Here is a 20775-nt window from a genome sequence, read left to right on the forward strand (position 1 = left end):
AAATACATGAAGGTTTCTCAGCACAGTTCCATTGCTGAAGCACTTGAAAGAAATACAACTTTCCCGTTTCTCAGCACAGTTCCATTGCTGAAGCACTTGAAAGAAATACAGCTTTCCCTGTGCATTCCCCAGCTCCAGCCTGATATGTTGTTCCAGACTCTGCACTTTTTCCAGTTTCAACCTCTGCTGACCAGCCAATTATGCCATAATACCGCTGACTGTGAAATAAGGATCTAATCTGAATCTCATTGATGCTAATGAACAATTTTACATTGACTTCAAAAGGTGCTGTTGGATCAAGCAGCCAATTATTTCCCTCCAGTGTATTTAAGTCTTGACTGCCCCTCACAAAACTAGATCTTTCAGATCCAATGAGCAGCATGTAACTTTTGCCCCGTTACAAGGGAAACGTGGAGGCTAAAACTGATGAAACAAGGTGGTTCTTTCCTTCTGCTGACTATCTGACAGTTGCGATCAATTGTCTTCTGTCATGAGTTCCTACTAGCGACTCAGCTGTCGGTACACAGGGCAGGGTCAGCAGTAAAAACTTTCATAGCTTAAAAAAAATAAAAATCCACAAGGTGTTTCTGTAAAGCACACATTTCTGGCCTACTTGAATCCAGCTGAGTGACTTTCAGGTCAGGAATTACAATACAATCTTCACTAACTTTTGATTCTCCACAAAAGGTCTTAACAAAATTGGATGAGTTTTCTGTGAATGTGTTAGCAGGGTGTAGAATAACTCTTTGCTTGCCTTCTTCTCACTGAACTGGTAGGTAGCCTTTCTAGTGTGAATAGACCTTCTTTTTTTTTTTTTTCCCCTCAATGAAAGACTTAAAAATATAATAAATGAATGGAAAGAGAAGCACAGTAAGTTCAGCATCTTTTCACTGATCCGTTATTTTTAGCAAATCACATGCAATCATAACACAAAATCCTTGAAAAATGTTGTGACAAAAATAATCAGAAATCAAGCCCAACCTGAAAATTAAAGGTATCAGGTCACAGTTTGTGAAAGCATGAATCTATTTTATGTGTTCTAGTTAGCATAGTGCAATCTATTTTGCGATGTAGTTACCGTACCATTGCATCTGGTGCAGTGCTGGAGTCTTTATTAATTTTCAATACGTCTGTTTGCTTGTTTTTTTCTTCTGATCTTCTGGGTGCTGCCAGATGTGCTCTGCCATTTCCTTGGAGCGTTTAACACCTACTTACTTGCCACTGCAACTTTTGCAACACCTGCGCCTGCCAAGGTAGATGTATATGAGGTGAATGTTAGGAGGGCAGTTCAACATTCAGTGTGAACACGTGTAGCAAAAATTAATTACAGCATACACTATATGTGGTAGAAATGAGCTACTGCCTAATCATGTATCCCATTTCCATTCAGATATATTAAAGTTTGTTGTGAGCCCTTGGGAAACAAGAAACGCTTTTAAAGTTGTAATGAGTGCTATTGTTATTGCTTTTGACAGTCATTGAGGCATAATTATCTGATCGTCTATTTTAAAAAATCAAAACTTGTTTTATGGGAGTTCTGAGCTGGCAAATTACGGAACAGTCACCTTAGGAGTACAATTGCTCCACTGTTTTCTGTAGTGGCACTGCCATCTTCTGGAAAAATAGAAGTCGTGCATTAAAACTTTTCACCTTGAGATGAAAGAAACTTTTCAAGAGGAAGAAGTTAAGTACAAAAGCCAACAACCCCTTAAATGTAGGGGGTTAAGCGCTGCTGAGATATCTGGTTTTGATGTTAGAAATGGCTGCATTTCTCTTTGTTTTCCAAGGGTTTTGCTAAGGAACAAAAACAGATGTGATGTTCAGAGTGCTGTGTGCTATTCTCATCAAAAGGCGATGGTGAGAACAGCTAGGTGCTCACATGGTCTGGAGTGCCTTTAAAAAACGTTAAGTTCCCTAAACATGTGATGAATTGCACACCTAGCACTCCATAACCCAGACAGAGCTGTTTTATAATTATGGGGTTTTAGCAGTAAAGAGGTTTCCACTGTGGATTTTTCTTCTGAAAAGGAGACCATATTGTATTTTTGCCTTCTTCCTTGGACTTTCCAGAACAACCCTGCGATAATTAGCATTGATTGTCCACCAGCTTACTAAAGCAGTGCTACTGGAGGACCTCCCCAATGCCAAGCACAACTCTCCTGTCTTTACTTCAGTTCTCATACTCAGTTTTTACATTTCCCCAGATCCCCCACCCTCACCTGACGCACTGACAGCTTTTCCATCAGTTCTCATGGCCCGCTGGCTGCTCTGTGTCCTCTTCAGCCTGAAGAGGAACAGCAGCAAGGACCTCTTATGCTGTTCCCAGGCCCAGCTTCTGAGGCCAGACCTGAGACAAAGATGTGGCTGTGTCCACGGCAGAGGGGGACATTTCTCCCTGCCTCATTTCTACTGCACAATTTTTACATTATATCCAACCGAAGCTTTTTCATAGACTTACTAACAATTTTTATAACTTCAGACCATCCTTCCTTTCTGAAATCATGAAGCTGCCTCAGGATTCTGTTTTCTTTTTTAAAAGCACAGTATATAACCAGTTGACATTTGTACTACAGGTTTTTTTTCCCAATCTACAAGAACTCTTCTTTAATTTTCAAACTTTCTCTTAGACAAGAAAACTTTTCCTGTGATACATACCAAGGTGAGTTCCTTTGCAGTCTCTGCAACTTGTACCACTGAACTGTCCGTCTGCAAAGAGAAGATGCAACAGACTTTTGTCTTTTCCTTCTGAACACATTTGGTCCCCTTAGCAGCCAACGCTTTTCTCTCATGCTCAGGACAATGTTTGATATCAGTTTCCCAATAAGTCTGTCTGGAGCACACATCAGCAATGCAGAGTTCTTACCCAAGACAAATTGCAAAACCAAATTGTTTCTGTTTTTCTAAGCTTTCAGACAGGCATCTGCCAAGATTCCTCAGTTACAAGCTACTGCAAGTAGTTTGAACCAACCTCATCAGTAGAGCCAGGAATTCCTACGACAGTCCAAAAACTCATTTCTAAGGAGCTCACATTTTTCTAGCAAGCCATTATCCTCTCATCTCTTCTGTATTCAAAGCCACCGGTGCCCCCACGGCATAAACACTAACTGCAAGGGTCTTCAGCTCTGAAACTATGACAGTTCATACCGCTGATCATTACAACAGCTTCCTTTTCTCTGCCCAAAATATTTCTGACATACTGCCATAGCTAGAAATGTGTTCAGTATCTGCAGCTGAAACAGAATCTCACCAAATTCCAACTTCTGTGCATTGCAGGTACAGCCTACTTACCTATTACTTCATTTTCTTTTCACTACAAGTACTCCCTGTTGAATGGATCATCGCTGCCTTCACGATTAATTCCAGTCTGGGAGCTTTAAACTTAGTGAAGGCTATCAGATGATATCATTTCTTGATTCACTGGTTTCTTACCCAAAGATATCACTTTTTGATAAAACAGATCAGAAATTGCATGTTTTTTCCAAATTCTCAACATCAACATTTTTGATATAGCAAACTTTTTAAGAAGCTGAAGTCTTTGGCCCTAGAGCACCAGCAGTTTTCAAACAAAGCTAGAAGCTTTCCTTCGTATTTTTGATGGTGTTTTGAGCCTAAGCATTCCTGATACCTGTCTTTAGGTGAAATGCTTCTGTTCATTAGTCCTAATTTCACTCCAAATTAATGATTTTTCTCACTTGTGCACAGATGGGTGCTGAAACATAGTGTAGATGATTATCCTGCTTTGTAAACAATGATTGGTTCCTCAGTGATATGTCTTGCTGTCTTCAGTCATGAAGACACATCAGCCTATGAGGAACACTCAGCTGGAAAGCTGAGCCTACAAAATAGTTGATTGATTTTCTTAGAAGCTTTCTCTCTTTCTTGGCTTCCAGTAATGCCTTTTCCTGGAAGCAAAGGCCCTGAAAGGTGCAGCAGCTTTATAAAGGATCTGCTTCCAGATACTGCAATCTGAAGCTGTCTTCTGCAGGTAATTGTAGTCACCGTGCTCAGTTAGCTCAGCCTGGTGACTGGATCAAACTGTACATGAAAAGCTCAAGAGACAGGTGACAAAGTACCTCTGCTTTTAGTGCCATCTCTGTAACATCACCAGAGATGGGTAACTCAGATTTACTCACAGGAATTACTTTTTCTGTTATTTTGCCAGATTTGCATTTCTTGAGTTTATCAGTGAAGCTACTCCCCAGTTTTGCGCTATGTCACAAGGACAGTTCAAAACCACCTGGTTCATCAAAGACTTTCCATTTTCACTCTTTCTCAAGGTAATCTTTTTTAGCTCTTTCAACACAATTTTCACTTGGGTTTCTGAATCTTCAGAGATCCAGAAAGCAAAATTTCGAATCTCCCTTGGCTTCTAATACTGGCACCGTCTTTTCCGCTTTCTGAGTGAATAGATGTGCTCCAGCAACAGGGTTTTACATTTCTTCTCAGTTGGTGGCATTCATATGACTCAATACCAACATCTGCAGAATGCCCATCTGTCTCTGAACAAGGCACCCTTTATCGTCAAGCAGAGAAAATATGGTGTGATCTATCAGGTCTAAAAGTAGATCACCTATGATCAGATGAGTTACACCTTAAAAGGACCTATTTCCCACTACTCAATAAAAATATCTCAGATATAAACATTTATGTCATTGATATCTGAAACTAGCACTATTAATCAACTTCTCAAGTCTTATCCTTACACAACCCCTAGCTCTTCTATTGTTTCGTTCTTGATTTTCCATTCAACAGCATCAGAAAATGGTATTTTTGAATTTACGCGCACCACAAGCATGCTATGGTCCATGCAGATGCACCCACAGAAGACAGTGGAGCTCATCACAAATGTGACAGCCTACAGCTGCCTAGAGAGACACGCTTTGCAAGGTATGCACCATCACCTATACTGCATCTTTCCCAAGGTAGGCTTTGCATAGTAGTCAGCAGTACAAATATTTCTTAAATTAACTGTATCTGAACCACAATGAAATCAGTACTCAGGATGCAGAACTTTTATTGACAAGGAAAGTGAAAGTTTTGCCTGGTAATGGATACAGTTATCATTTAACTAGCTCTTAAGGTGGTGAGCATGTAGTAAAGAGGCCACGTTCTCTGGTTCCTACTGTACTAAATGCATCCTCTAGCTGAAAGAAAACAGTGATTATCAGAAAGTCAATTGTCATTCTGCCTCTTTAGAAAAATTTCCATTAAAGATAAAGCCAATTTTAATTAGATTAAGTATCCAATTACTGTAATTACATTTTTAAAAAATTCACATCATGAGGATGACCCTTTTAAAAAGGGTTACAAGAATAATTAGTGTATTCATATTAACCAAAATGTATTGGATAATATTTATACCCAGAAGGCAAAGTACATTACACATATTTCACCTTTGGGGAAAGCTTGCAAATGTTTTGGCATTGGTATGAATATTTATAGGCAAGAGCGTGCTTTAGCAAGATTATATGAGAAAGCATTTATATGCTCACAAATTTTTACCCAAGGGTAAAGTATACATAAAATGTAGTGCAGAGATTATGGATATGCAAAGTACAATTTAAGAAGGGAATTTATATCAGTTTGTTTAATTAATTGGAGCAGAGGACTACCTCCCTTATTTATTTTTTTTGTGTGTGTGTGACAGGACGGCCCAAAGAATTCAAATTTGAGCTTACTTTCTGCTGATTAATGTCAGCATGAAGGATGCAGGGAAAGGGTCTTCCCTCTGCAACGCACCACCTGGACCACAAGTCCATCCCCTTTAACGTGTTCCTCATCACAAGGATTGACAGTTAAGGTGTGAACCATTCCAGCTGCCGCCTTCTGTGATCATAAACGCATCATGGAGCTGGAAAACATGCAGCCAGCCTCTAGTCAGCACTCCTCATTTAGGGCAACCCCTGCAATTCTCAGCATGGGGAAGACTTGGAGGTATGTTATTTGCTCATGCAGTGGAGACAAGAAACCACATCCTTGCTCCAGGCTACTTGTGAAGCCCCAACACTGCCACAGAAGGCACACGGGATGTGGCCCATTTTTACCACTGAGGAATAGCGCTGACTTAGCAGCTGCAAGTGTCTACCAGCTAGGCTCTTGAGCTGTGCACCAAAATCCTCTGCAGGCTAGCGAGCACAGCATTCCATGGAAGTCTTCCCAGCAAATAGTGTGGGTACGGTGTAACCATTGATTTCTGCTTGCTATACAGTGAATCTACATGGTTGGGAATTGCCTAGGCATTACCGTGTTCCTCAGAGAAAAAAAGCTTCTAGACTTTCTGCTGGTTTTTGAATTTATCTAAGACTGCAGCATTTGGACTTTTTTACTAGGAAACTGCAATGAGAAACATGCACATAGACATCTTCCAAAGCCAGGTGAGAGAACCAGTGATGACAGGTATTTTGGCAAGGGCTAGACATATGAGGAGGCTCTTAAGTAACTTGCTTGCTGGATTAACTTGTTCCTAACTTATATTAGTATCAAGGGTTGTTCATTTTTATAGTAATTTATATGTGGCCAGCCAAGAATGAGCAGACAAAAAGAAGACAGGCTTAAAATGATTAATTCATCTTCTTTCACATTAATTTTCTCTTCACTAAAGTATTAACAATCGTTCTTGAGCTTTCATGCCTTTCCAGTTTTTCAGAATTGTTTAGTATTGTTTATCATTCATAGTTTAGTATGCATTTATTAAGCTGCAGATTGTGGCTCCAAGTAGCGTCTCTTTGTGCATACCTCAACCTACACGTCTTAAACTGGCTCTAGCTTCTGAAGATGACCCTTCCCTTAACAACAGCAGAAGTTGTTAATATTCGTGCAAATGCATGGTCATGCTAATGCTGATATTCCATGTATGGATATTAGCAAGAATGTGTGCAATTTCCCCAATGCTCACTGCCATTTCCTGGGTTATGAGTTTTCTTGCCTGGTCTAGCGAGTGGCAACCCTGCCCACTGCAGGCGGGTTGAAACTAGATGATCTTTAAGGTCCTTTTCAACCCAGGTCATTCTATGATTCTATGATAAAGTAGCATGAGAAAATTTCTAGAAAAAGCAGAAAAACAATAAACAAATACATTCCTGATTCATACTGGATGAATTGTCTTTATTTTTTTCAACATTTTTTCCCATGATAAGGAGAAACTGGGAGAGTTAGTAAGAATGGGATAGCAAAGAGATAGGTAAGTGGTAGAATATCAGGGTAAAATAGGTGAGAAGAAAATGAAATTCCTTTCTAAAGTTCCTTTGCAGGAGTTCAAAACAAATCCCTTGGTGGAGATTGTTATCAATACTTGATGAATACCTATTATACTACTTGAAAAGTATTTTGCTAAGAAAGCATTGTTTCTGAATATTGTGAAGACTGCACTTATATATATTTACCTGGAACAACAAATCAAACAATGTATTTATGAACACTAGCACTGTCATTCTGTGACATCTCTTTTGATGTGACGGCAAACAAAATTTAGGCTGAGTGTTTTGAGGACTGTGTGCTCAACTGTGCATTCATATGAGTATATTTAGATCTGAACATATCCCAAACATCCTCTTGATTTTCTTTGTTAGGACTCTGTTTCTGTAGCTTGTTTGTGTGCGTGTGTGTGTGTGTGTGATTACAGTTGACTTTTACAGTAACATGAATCAGAAGAATTTTACCTGTGAATTCTACAAAGGATTGAACCTGTGCTTTTTGGGAAGTCCAAGACCCATGCCTTAAGCTTTCACTGCAAGAGCTCTGTCCTTGGCCATGGAAAAAAAGTAGGGTTTATGAAGTCTTCTTTTCTGTTTTTTGTTTTTAATATAACTTAATGACAGAATACTTCACAAGGAGTCTCTATGTACAGTCCTGGTATTAAATTCCTTGTTCTAGCTTTGAGCTGCTGTTGCCTTCTTGAGGGGCCATGGATCAACTGCCATATTGGGATTAGAAAGCCAGTGAATTCATGTGAAAAGTAAATTTCAGACTGTCAGTTTCTCTGTTCCTCCTTGGCTTTGAACAGCATAGGTAAAAATACTGGGAAAACAGTTATCAGCATTTGTTTCTTTCTTCCAGTGACCTTTCTAGGAACAAGATGAGAGCAGAAAGGCAATCTACTTCATCCAAACCTCATCACTGAAAGGAGGAAAGTCCCAGATATCTTTGTTTTGAATCAACTGCCCTGACAACATTCGACACTTCTAACGGTGAAACCATTCTTTGGCAGCTGCAGCTAACACCTGAAAGGCCTGGGCTGTGGAGCTGCTCTCTCGTTGCTCATTGTCATTCCTGTGCAACCCAAGAGTTAAAATAGAACCATGAGAGACCCACAAGATTGCTGTAGCAGCATTTGTTCACTTTGTGGTCATGGAAGTTTGTTTTGTCTTGGCTTAAGGACTGATGCTTTGGGTAATTTCATCGTCTGATCATGCCAATGACTACATAATTACCAAGAAAGCTTTTGTCTCAGTGAAGAGATCAAAGCTGCTGCTTGTGGTGATAACGAGAGAACAACATTGTATTTTTATCACAGATTGAGTTAATGATTTGTTGTTAGTGGATTCATCACACATTTCTGATCAGGGTGAGGCTTCTTTCAATGCCCTTACCTGCTGACTTTGCCACTTCAGGCACCAGCAGCTGGTGGCAAGGTTAGGAAAGGAGCAGAGTGAGGCACTGAACTGACAGCACCAACAATTCTTATTTCCAGAAGCAGCAGTGGAGAGTGCCAGAAGTTCTCCTGCGAGGAATCTGAGAGCTGGTGAGCGACTGACTGACTGGCTGTGGAGCTGTGGAAGGAGACAGTCCAGCCGGGTTAATCCAATAATGGTGAGTGGGAACCTGTCCAGGGGCTGCTACGTCCTCAGGGCCGAGGTGTTCAATAAGAACAATTACCGGAATCATCAGTCCAGTCCCAGCTGTCCAGACAATGGGTATCTCTTCTGTAGTAATTTAAGAGTCTGTGGTATTCTGCTGCTGTAGTGATCTGCAGCGCCAGTCAGAGCAATTCTTCTCTCAGCTCAAGCCTAATTAAAGGGAACTCTTGCGTAAAGTGAGCTAAATTCAGTAGTCACAGCCCAGACCCCATGGAAAATAGTCTAATTCAGCTACAGTAATATAGTGTAATATAAATATAATGGAAATACAAAACCATATAATTTAATTTGACGTGACTGGCAGTTTTTCGCTTAAGTCGGTGAAAATGAACGAGTGCAAACAATGAACTTCCCTCTCTGCTTTGATGTTTCATTCCTAGTGCAGTGGGAAGGTGGCTTAGGATGTCTGTGCGCGGAAGCCACCCAAACAAACGCACTGACACTATGCAAATCCCAAGCTGTCTCTTGAAAACGTACGCACGTTTATAATGACTACATTTCGCAGGACCGTCGTAGCGCACCGAATTGATTTTAAACAGGCTCTGGACTCTCCGCTATCTGCCCCGTGTGCTGCAAGGCAGGGGATGATTCCACACGAGGACACAGCCGGTGGGTCAGAGCCTAAAAGAAGCCTTTTCTGACAGCTTTTTTTTCTAGTTGGAAGCATGGAAGATCTAACGAGGGCGGCAGGACGACCACAGCACGCCCGCGAGCAGGCAGCCCACCCCGCGGCCTCGCCCCCCTCAGCTTCCCGCCCGACGCACGCGCGCGCCGCTCGCGCTTGCGCAGAGCCCAGCGGCCGCCTAACGGTCCTTTAAGGGCTGCCCCGCGGCTGGCGGGCCGCCATGGCGTCCTCGACGTGCCGCAGGGTGGCCGTGGTCTCCTGCCTGGTGCTCTGCGTCTCACTCCTCCTGCCGCGGACCTTCTTGTCTCGGGGAGGGGGCGGCAGGCAGGAGCCCGGGGCCGCGCCGCTCGCAGCCCCCGGGCCGCCCGAGGGTAAGAGGCCGCCGCCGGCCCTCCCCGCTGCGCCGGGCTCCGGGTCCTACCGCCGCCAGGCACGCGGGCTCTGTGCGCTCCTCGCGGCGCTGCGCTGAGCGTCGGGAGGTGCTCGGCCGCCCGGTAGGGAAACGTGGTGCCGCGGTCCTTCCCCTCGCCCTCCGCGTCCGCCGCGCTGCGCGCACCTGAAGGACACGTGCGGTGCCGGGGGGTTGAGTTCGTTCCCGTCTTCGATTTGTTTTCCTCATTCCTTGCAGAAGGGGTATTTCAAGCGTTCCAGATCTCGTTTGGTTGCTTTTATTTGGGCGCCTTGTCGAAGTTGCTGAGAAGATGCATACTCGTAGCGCGTTTTCTTCGTGGGGATGCGTCACCTTTTATTTGAGTGGCTCATTATTTTGTTGTTTTCTGTATGGCTTGTAGTGTTTCGTGAGAAACAGCAGTTCATTTAAATCATCTTCATTGTTTAGTTTCCTCCTCTAGTGTTTTAAGCATGGTTTTAAACGTGGTGCCAAGCCCTTTCAGTCAACGTTCGCCATCATGACTCCTTCATGCTCCAGATATGCTGTCCTTTGAGGTGATATCTTTTTCCCTGCCCTCCCTCTCCTTGCATCCTGTACTGGAGGTGTGAGTTTATACAAGTGCATCTTATTTGTTTTATGCCTATTGCCTTTCTCTTTGGGTTTTGCTTACCAAGGTACTTTACAAAGGTAGCCTGCAATCACAACCCCAGTCCTTGGTGGGGAAAGAGCTGCCTGCAAGCCAGCTTAAGGGCTGATGGAAGTATGCAAAACATCCCACTTGCATGCTGGATTCTGACCTGCAGGGTCTCATGTTTGGTGACTCCATCTTCTGCATCCTCCAGTAGTGAATCTCAGCTAGCTCTGTACTTGGGGACATCATTGGTTTCCTTTGGCTGGGGTGACTTTACTGCTGAATAGGTCTCTCTGTTAAGCCCACGTGTGAGTGCTGTGCTACAGATACCCTTCCATGGTTGCAGTGTATTCTTGCACTTGAGGAATTGCACATAGGCTCAGGCATGCTGCAGATCTACGGGTCTGTAGTTTCATTGCATAATCTCAAACATGAGAAACTTAAATCATAGCTAACTTTTTTCGGTAGCACATCAAATAGAGCATTCACAGGTGGGGCATGAGTGCTGGCACTTGCAAGTGCCCATGATATGGCATGGAGGCTTAGTGAGGAGTGTTGAGTCAAAACAAAACAAACCTCTCCCAACTGAAAAAAAAACAACAACCAACTGAGAAACAGATGCCCCAAGTTATTTTTCAGTGGTGTTTGCCTGATGAATGATGTTGGCACCTGTTCTGGCATGGCCTGCTTCAATCATTGGTGTTGTATAGTGACTGTTCAGCCATAGTTAAATGCTTGAAGTAGATAGCATAAATGCTCTCTCCGTCATCTGAAGAGAGCGCAGATAGTTTCCTGCATGGTGTTGGAGATCTCCATACCTCTGAGATTACTGTGTCCCTGGATCAGAAGAGCACTCAGCTCATCCCTTTGTTGGCTCCAGCCCCTGACTTTGGCTGAGGATGTGATACCTCATCTCATTTGATCAGCTTCAGACTAGAATTTATTGTATTTTCAATTTGGTAGCAAGAATGTCATTACACCTTCTCTGCAGACCAAACTTCATTTCACCTGAAGTTGTTTTTGAGTGGAAGAATAAATCTTGATTGAGTAGTTCATATCTCTTGTCATCAGCTGTTCCCTTGAGTGACCTGCTAACTGCAGCTACCTGCCTAAAGTTTCAGGGGCTTGAAGTAATAGTGTCACTCTTGAAGTTAATAAAATACTTACTGCAGTCTTGGGGGAAAAATGCTTTTGAACAAGACTTTCTTAAAGTTACTGAAATGGAAATGCATGTTATCAGAAAGCTTTTTATTAAAACAGGCTTTAAGCTTGGATGTAGTCTCTTCAAGGAGAATGGTAAGCACGGTACTCTAGGAATTAATATTCTGAGAAGAAAGCTGTTCTTTTCTCCCTATAGTAGTTTAACATATATTGCAATAATTTACTGTGAATGTGCTATATTGTGTTAGAGTACCAGGGAGAACACAAGCTTGGTCAGAGAACTTATTCGCCCAGGTGGAATTTTGTGTAGTACACGCCAGATTTCTTTTGGATGGCCTGAATATTATCAGCTATTTGGTTGTTGTGGTAGGTGTACTTTTAGTTTTCGTTTTCTGCGTTCAGCTGAGTCTTAATATGGCTAAAAGATGGAGAGCTAAGAAGTTCTGACATTATACTGCTATGAAGCAGTCACCTGCCACTGTGTTAGGGCATTAGGATCTTGTAATAGCATGAGATAGGCTGTGTAATTGACAGTGGCATCCAAATCTCTGCATGTTTCCAGTTATACACCATGTTTTGGGCAGCTCTTTTCTCACATGGTGACTTGCGTGTGCTGTTGATTTTCTGTGCAGTTGGCATGGGTTCTTCTCAATAGAGGACACTTTAAAAAGGCGATCATTATAAAAGTTCAAAATCAACAGGATGCACGTGATGCTAGGAGCCATTAAACTTCCTTTAGAATTATTTTGGTAATCAGATGACTAGTGTGTGTCTTTTTGGCCTCAATATCTTTAACTGAATTGGATTTTTTATTTAAGTAGAAATAAGGCCTTCTAAAGAAAATTAATCCATTTAAGTACAATTTCACCTTTGTCAATTATTTTCTCTGTTCTGCTCTTTTTTTAATGAATAAAGAATATTTACATGAATGTAAGATGTTTTACAAAGGTTACATTTCTGCTGTAGCAATGCGAATTTCTTGTAAATAAGATGCTTTGATTTCCGTGATGCACTTTGAATAATTCACTACAATTCAAATGCACTGTAACAGCTTCCTCAAAGTGGAGGCTGAATTAGTCTGAGAGCATTCTGGTCAGCGGGGCATGCTTGTGCGGTTTCATTAAAGCCTAAGCAGTCAAAAAAATCCATGTCACCACCTAGAAGAAAAATGTTTTAATAGTGGAACTGCACAAATTATTGATACCACTTCCTAGTATGTTTATTGCAATTTCTGTGCTTGGGAATTTAGCTATGACAGTGTTTTCTAGCAAGAACAAATGTTAATCTAATATAATTTTCTGTTGTCTCCCTTCCAACAAAAATAACTGCAGCTGGATTCTTGCAGAGTTAAGCTAGTTAGACTGAGGATCGAGTCTACAGATATTACGGTCTTGTGGGTTACATTTTCGTAATTGGTGGTGCATTTATAATAAAAGTAGAGAAAACAAAGAGACCAGCTGCACCTGTTTGAGTTTTAGGCTGCATGTAAAAAGGTGAAAAGTAACAGAAGAAGAATGACTGCTGTGGTTTTTCTTTTTTTTTTTTTGCAGGGAAGCTTGGTCGCTTTCCACCCAGGATGCATTACCAGGCGACTCCCGACAGCCGAGCTGCCCCTCCTTTCCCAAGGTCTCACCTCTCTGAAGCAGTCGCCAAGGCCAAGGCCGGTGGAGGTGGTGGTGGAAGCGCTGGTGGAGCTGGGAGAGGTCTTGTGGGGCAAATCATCCCTATATATGGATTTGGCATCTTCTTGTATATCTTGTATATCTTATTTAAGGTAAGAAGATTGAAAATAATTGAAAAGTCAAGAAAATACAACTAAAAACATTCAAAACTGAAGTGTTAGTCCCATTTCCATACCAGGTCTCATCTTAGCCTTGCTCAGAAATATCCTTAAGATGGACCTTTGACTGGGACTTGGAAGATAGGCGTATACTATATATTTTCTTGCCATTGCAAGGACTGTAACTGAGTGCAGCAAGGTGTATGATCCTGCATTGGCCTCTGATCTGAAAAAATTTTAAAGGATTTTTTTTTCCTGCTGCAAAATATGTATGTCTGGTCATATGTTAGATTAATTTTGAATATATGCATAATATTCTTTTATACATTACTGCGTATTATACATACGGTATATATCACGGATCTTACTATGCGTTTAAAGTGAAAGAGATGGGCTACCATTACTGAATTCCTTCTGGAACAAAAGCACCCTGTTGGTGGAGAGTGAGAGTTGTAAGATTGCAGTGACCACACCAGAACTACCCCAGCTGAGGTGTTGGCTGAAAGTACAGTCCTAATTCCAACCAAATGTTTTGCACGTGATTTGAACTTACAGCTTTTTGTGACTGTCGACGGTTTACGGGCGTTAGGCCTGATTCCGTGACAAAGGGGACGGGGGACCCAAGGGCCCACGTCCCGGGAAAAGGGGAAAGGGGAAAAGGGTAGGGAGATGGCCCTGAGAGCAAAGAACAGCGGCAACAATCTGAGGAGAAACAAACTAATTTACTAAATAAAATATCGGAATGCAAAACAACACACTATAATACAATATAATTACAATTTAAGCTGATAAATTCAATACAGAGAGAGAGAATGTCCCAAAATCAAGGTAGGCCTTACTCTACTACCGACGATAAGACGGCTGGAGAGCGAGGTGCTGCCAAGACGAGAGACGGCGGAAAAAAGGGGCGAGGTCTCGTGATCTGCAAGTTTTTATACTGCGAGCTTCTATCTTTTCCCTCCGGCTGGAAAATGGTAACAAAGGAGCAAAGTACCGTGGGGACTGTAGTAGTCCTTCTCTTCTGAGAACTAGGTATGTCCACTACATGATGTTATGATGTGGAATACCAATAACCGAAAATCACAAAACCATGACAGTGACACATGCATGTAGGTGATTACAGTCAGCTGTGGAAGGAAGGAGAGGGGGACAAGGTTATATTTTCTTTCCTTTGATCAGGGATTTAAGGCAGACAGACAGATGTCCATACAGTTGAGCCCACTCCAGAGAGGAGATTCCCAGGGCAAGAGCAAGGTGAATTGGGTGAGCTGATCAAACAGGGAGAAGAGGAAAGAAATAGGGAGCCTGCAGCTTCTGTACAGAGCCAGGTGGTATTGTTCCTGCAGGTACAAAGTTGGTAAGGAATAAATGGTAGAAAACGTGAAAGAGTCAAGGGTCACTTATAATTCCTTCGGAACCTTTCACTTTTCACATTTCAAAATAATAATTTCTTCCCTCATATATGCAGAATAACTATAGGATCAGACCCTTTCCTGTAACAGATAAATATTCTAAAATTAAGTTATGCTTTCATTATGCTTCAAAATAAAATTTGTTCCAAGCGTCTTTTAGGAATTTTCAGCTGAGAAGATCTCCTAGGCATCTTTCATGGTTGTCTGTTTTTGCTGCCGGGGATGTTTTTCTGTGATTAGTTCCTAGCATAATTTTAGCTTTCTATCTTTACTTTGTTGCCTTTGGGCCTTATATATTGCTATTGCTGTAACTCATTGTGGGGTTGGCTTTTTTCACTTATCAGCTGGCTTCCAAGGGAAAAACTACCCCTGGAGAACGGAAATGCCCTCCTGCTGCACCTGGAAACATGAAGAGGAAAATCAGTAAGTGCTGTTTATTTCTAAGTTGTGTCTGAGTAGCCATGGACTCTGTAGAGTCACAGTCTTCCTGGGTTTTTCAGGTTCTGGGCATGCTCTAAAACTGTTGTTCCACTGCTTGAGGAACAAGCCTAAAGAGTCTGCGTTAAAGTGAATTACTGCACCATCGCTTTCTAATCTCATCTGGCTGATGAGAGTATGTAATAGTGGCCTTGGAAGCCCCCTTGAAAGTGGTGGGTTTCCGTGAGGTTTACCTTACCTATTTGCTGAAAAGCTAATGTAACCAGTAATTAGCAAATGGATAATAGGATGCTCGTCTGTAATATTCCAGGAATAATATTTTAGATATTCTTAAAAGCTATCTTCATTTCTTTGAATTTATTAATTCTTAGCCATTAGCAGCCTCTTCCCTGTTTTTTTTTTTTCATTCCCTATTTGCTCTGCTTAAATTACCAGTGACTTCAGTATAAAGAAGGCAGACAGTGTTCTGAAATAGTTCTATAATTCTAGCTAAACATCAGCGAGTTAACAGATTCAACTGTTTTTGGGCATTTATTAGCTATTAGTTACCATATCAGTATTCAAGTGTGTTTGTGTTTAGCTGGCTAAATTGTAATAGGAAAGGAAAGTACTTGAGATTTTATAGAAAATGCTATAATATGCTATAGTGACGGTGGCTCGTTCATTCTGCTTATTGGGAGGAGCTGTTGAAAGAAGGTGCTTTCTGTACATCCCATTACCATTGGCAATGCTCTTCACTGTTACACCAGGAAAAGTGTGTTGAACTCTTTAAGCTGTGTGTTTTGGTTTCCTTACACTCAGTTTGCTACCTGTGATAAAGAGACAAGAGTATGTTTTAAAAGCTCCCACTGAAAGACCTTGGGATTTTGTTTCTTCTACAGCTGACTATGAGCTCACCCAGCTCCAGGAGAAGCTGAGAGAGACTGAAGAAGCTATGGAAAAATTAATCAACAGAGTAGGCCCTAACTGTGACAGGTATGTTTCAAACTACAGCATTTTAAGGAGCGATTATTTTCTGATTAGAAATGCAATTTTCTTATATTGGCTATGTTAAAATAGCATGATTAATTCTACTTGAAAGTGTAGTAATTTAATTTTAAGCATGGTGCTTTTTGTTCTGCAGTCTTTTCTTCTCGAGGCCTATATTTATATAATAAATCTTTCCAACTTCACATTCCTTAAACAAAAAAACAACCATCCTTATCCTCCCCATTTTGAATAGTACTTCATTTGGAGGATAGTGGCAGCTATGTCTAAACTGAAAATAAAAGCTCTGTATTAAAAATGTATAAAACAACCTGTGTTATGTTGCCAAAAATGATTCCCAAGAGAAACATTTGTTCTACAGTATTTTCTAGTGCTGTGGATTTTTTTAAATAGAAATGCCGTGATAATCTGTGGAAATGTCTGTTAGAATTTCCATGAATTACATGTTTAAAGGCAGAATTGATAATAACGTGTATAATAATGTGGTGCCACTCCATAACCAGTAAATACGTGCATTTGCTTAGAAATATAAGAGAAAAGAGTGGTAAAATCAGGGTTCAAACGTGTATTATGTACATTAATGTTTGCTATAAATGTGAGAGGACTAGCCTACATTATAAGGAATCCTTGATAACAAGTTCATATCTTTGTAAGAAGTGGAACAACACATCAACTTGACAGTGCATAACTGCAGTGTCTGAAAAATGAAATACAACGAATATGGAGGCAAAGTCTGCGAGCAAAAAAGGTAGCTCTTCATCCTGTAACATGTTAACTTCTCCTGCTTCTGTTTTAAACCGTTCTGTAGAAACAATTCTGTGCAGAACTTGCCTGTTACGTTCATTTCGCTTCAGATCGTGTCTTCTCTGAGTCACTTTGTCTGCTTTGCACTAGGGCCTCTGTTGCTCTGTCTCAGCAAGGCAAGGTGCTAAACATACCTGAGTTAGGCTGAGTTTCAGTCGGAGAACCCCTAAGCTACCTTGTTTTTGTTCATGAAACAGGATACTGTTTGGACTGTTTGACTCACCTTTGTTTGGAGAACTAATGCAGTGCTTTATACTTACCTTTAGACTGCCAGAACTAGGTTTATATGCCTCTCAGACTACCAGGATGGGATATTTTTTACTGATAAAATGAGTTTAGGGTCCAGTGCAATATTTGTTCCACTTAATGCCGTCAGCTGAGAGCCTTTGTTTAGTAGTACTTCCATTCTCTGTTCACCCAATCTGTTTATATACCTAGATCTAAAGACCTCAGGGGAAATCAGAAACCAAATCTCACAGTGTATTTTGAATGTAGCCTCTCTTTAAAAGAGAGAGGAAAGCACCTCTAGATGGAGCAAATAGCTGTTTTTCAAATACACCCAAGCTTTGAAGCTTTTGAGGGAGAGAGATTGTACTCTGGGCTACGATTTGGGGGCTAAAGTGCATTTTGGTAGTGATTATTTTAAGATCATGAAGCAAGAAAATAAAACAGTTGACATGTCTGAGATGTCATAGTAGATGGCAGATACTCACTACAGTCAGAATAGCTCAACAGGAGATGGTTCTGTTTCAGTTTAAGAACAAGAAACCTTTGCTATACCTGTTGGTGAGTACTCTGGGATTCCGTGTCAGCATCGACACTGTAGCTCTGTTGAAGCTACATGCAGAGCAAAAACAGTGACTGCTTCTTAAACTGTAAACTTGTAGCATCTGTCCTGTCAGCGTTCAGAAGTGCATTGTACCCTGGTAAATCTCCTGTATGCAGGCACCCAGATGTCTCATATGCTGCAAGCATACTACAGTTAAATCTTCCTGGAGGCCTTGAATGAAGTAGAAATAATGCGTGGGCTTTGATTTCTCCCTATTTAAGGGAAATCTGTGTTTTAAATAAGATATCTAGAGTGGGGAAGTACTGCTTTCTAATGGAATATCCGGCATATTAAGAATTCTGATATGAAATGCCACAGTTATGCAGCTGCATTGATCGATCCTATTATTTGTGCTAGCATATCTCTGCACTGTGCTAAGTAGACAGATGTGTTTGTCTTTATCCAGGTGATATATATTCAAATTACACTTCTGTCTAGAAAAGGAGGATTAGTTTGGCAGTTCTATTACAGCTTCTGTCAAAGGCAGCTAGCTGATGAAACCATTTCCTTTCATGTGCCTGTTAATTCTCATTTCAAATTCTACATCTGCATATCCCAGGCTTTTGAGGAGATGCTGTCTCGCTCCTTCGCTTGTTCTGTGCAACAAACTGCCACACAACCTGATGGGACTCAGTGCAACCTCTGTGTAGGGTTGGGACTGTATCAGCTCTACAAATTGAGGGCAAAGTGCTTCTTAAGGGAAGCACAGAGAAGTGGCAGGGACAAGATTTCTGACATTTTAATCTTTATCTCAGCCAGATGGTTTCTATCTGGATAGCTGCTAGCGATACCAGTGTCTCCTGAGCTCCTTTCTGTTAGCGTACAGCAGTGTGTGTAACTGCACAAAACAAACCAGCAACGTGAGGCTGATCTTTGTCTTTACACCAGTCTGGCACTGCTGCCTTAGTGGAGTGGCTATCATGTCATCATCATTCCTCTGTGTGTAGCACGAGGCATCCGTTAAGGTGCTGCTCTATTTGCAAAGGTTAATCAGAGGAAAAACTGAGGGTGGCCGCTGCAAGCTTTTGAGAATGTTGGCACTTGTTACAAGGTTTATGTAGATATTTAGGATCTAAATCCAAAATCATTAATCAGTTTCCACCTTGCCCTCTCCATCTCACCCCTGAGTCACTAAGCAGCTGTGTAATGTTGGAGATGATCTGTCCGATGGTCTGAGGATCATCAGAGATCAACTGTCTGACCTCAGGTACCACCTGCAGTTCAGTGTTCTGTGCGTGATGAGAGCCACTATCTCTGAGCAAACAGAGGTTGTAGATCCTGTTTAAAACACAGCAGGATTCAGCAGTGAGCCAGAGTAATGCCTCTATCCCCTGAGAGGCCTGGACGGGTACTCACAGAGAGATCAAACATCCTCTCAAGAACAACATGAAACACAAGATGAAACAAAACCAGTTGGAACCATTTTCACCCAAAGTACAGCCAGTGATCTTCCTTACTGTAACCCACTGAGTGACTTACCAGGGCTCAGGTCACCACTCTCCAGATGCTTCTTTTTAGCAGTAAGATTTTCATGAGAGTCTCTTTCTTTTTTTTTTTTAAGAGAAAACAGCACGTAACAGCTACATAATCTTATCTGTTGGAATCACTTTGTTGTAACAGTAATTGCATCACCTGAGGAGTAGTAATCATTTTGGAATAATTCTGTTATCACTGGTAGTAATCACAAGAATCAGCAGTGTAGAACCAGTCAGAATTGGTTGGTTTTAATCTGATAAAAATCTCCATCTTCTCCCTCTCTGATTCTAAGGCAAGTTAAAGCTAAATGTGACGCCTTCTTAGCAGATTTAAACCTGCCTGCTCCTCCACTTCTGCTCAACCAGCATTGTTGTTAAGTTTGTTCAACATCTGTCCAACTGGCTTACTTCTTAATGCGGCCTTGCAAATTTAGCATCTTTAATGCTGTCCTATGACCCTTAGACTCTTGAGACTAGTGCCTATGTGAGATATTTTGATAAGGTCCACATTTTATTTAAAATATAGCAAGATTCTGAATTACGTTTTCTTACAGTGCTTCAAACAGGGCACGGTTCTCTAATTCTCCCTTAACACTCTTCTAAAAAACAAAGGCTTTCTGTAGTGTCTTCCATACCATGGCATGGTGTCTAAATCTGCCTGCCTTGACCTGTTGAAGTTTGCAGGCTTTCTAGATAAATGGATAAACCTTCATACTGAGTTGAAGTGCAGACTACGTGAATGGTGATCACACTACGTCTGGATTTCCTCTCTCCATCCTACTCGGAGAGACAGTTGTGCCCAAACTCTGTAAGCAGTTTGCAATAATTGTGGCCTGAATTCTGTTGTCTGATGTTTTGTACCAGGACTCAAAATGTTACAACAGACCAGGAAAAAAGGTTACTTCAGCAACTCCGAGAAATTACTAGGGTTATGAAAGAAGGCAAATTCATAGATGGCATCTCTCCTGAGAAAGAAGCTGAAGAAGCTCCTTACATGGAGGACTGGGAAGGTAAGCAAGAACCTTTCTTACCATTACCCTGATGAGGAAGGCTGAGCAAGGATTTCTTGTAGTCTGAGTTCCTTTCAAAATCTAACTTCCTCTTTCTTTTTAAAAAGCGATGTTTAAAACTTCACAAGAGGTGGTATGTTTTCCCAACCATAACAGCAAAAAAAAAAAAATTCTTACAAGGCAGCCAGCGTTTCCTTCAGTGTAAAGTCTGCGCTATCTGCTGCCAGAAGTGGCATATGAATATTCACATACACTTCATCGACTGCTAGGTCTTGGCTGCTGTATGTTTATCTTTGCCTCTCTTTGCTGGGCTAGATTTCATAAAAAATTGTAGAGCCCTTAGAAATCAGAATCAGTGCTTTGGAAAACTTACCATT

The 20775-nt window shown here is 41.4% G+C and overlaps 1 protein-coding gene and 1 long non-coding RNA gene across 5 annotated transcripts in view; one reads left to right on the plus strand and one right to left on the minus strand.

Moving 5' to 3' along the window:
* On the minus strand, positions 1 to 8947 carry LOC110402089. The gene is made up of 4 exons (XR_002440890.1): positions 8875 to 8947; positions 8589 to 8768; positions 2656 to 2706; positions 1 to 1245 (listed from the first exon to the last, which is right to left on the minus strand). It is a non-coding gene; the product is annotated as an uncharacterized LOC110402089 (long non-coding RNA).
* Positions 8703 to 20775, plus strand: part of RIC3 (RIC3 acetylcholine receptor chaperone) — a 19389-nt gene continuing 7316 nt past the window's right edge. For 2 of the 4 annotated variants that reach the window (XR_002440887.1, XM_021403771.1), the window contains exons 1-5: positions 9612 to 9851; positions 13214 to 13437; positions 15200 to 15278; positions 16175 to 16268; positions 20253 to 20398. Coding sequence is in view for 3 of the 4 variants with exons in the window: in XM_021403771.1 (XP_021259446.1) it covers positions 9701 to 9851; positions 13214 to 13437; positions 15200 to 15278; positions 16175 to 16268; positions 20253 to 20398 (694 nt within the window). In the remaining variant the exon portion in view is untranslated. Of the gene's footprint in view, positions 8809 to 9611; positions 9852 to 9958; positions 9975 to 13213; positions 13438 to 15199; positions 15279 to 16174; positions 16269 to 20252; positions 20399 to 20775 lie in introns of those variants that run through there. The other 2 variants (XM_021403773.1, XM_021403774.1) reach the window with 2 other exon arrangements.

This window comes from Numida meleagris, chromosome 6, assembly GCF_002078875.1.
Source record: "Numida meleagris isolate 19003 breed g44 Domestic line chromosome 6, NumMel1.0, whole genome shotgun sequence".
In the NCBI taxonomy this organism is placed as follows: domain Eukaryota; kingdom Metazoa; phylum Chordata; class Aves; order Galliformes; family Numididae; genus Numida; species Numida meleagris.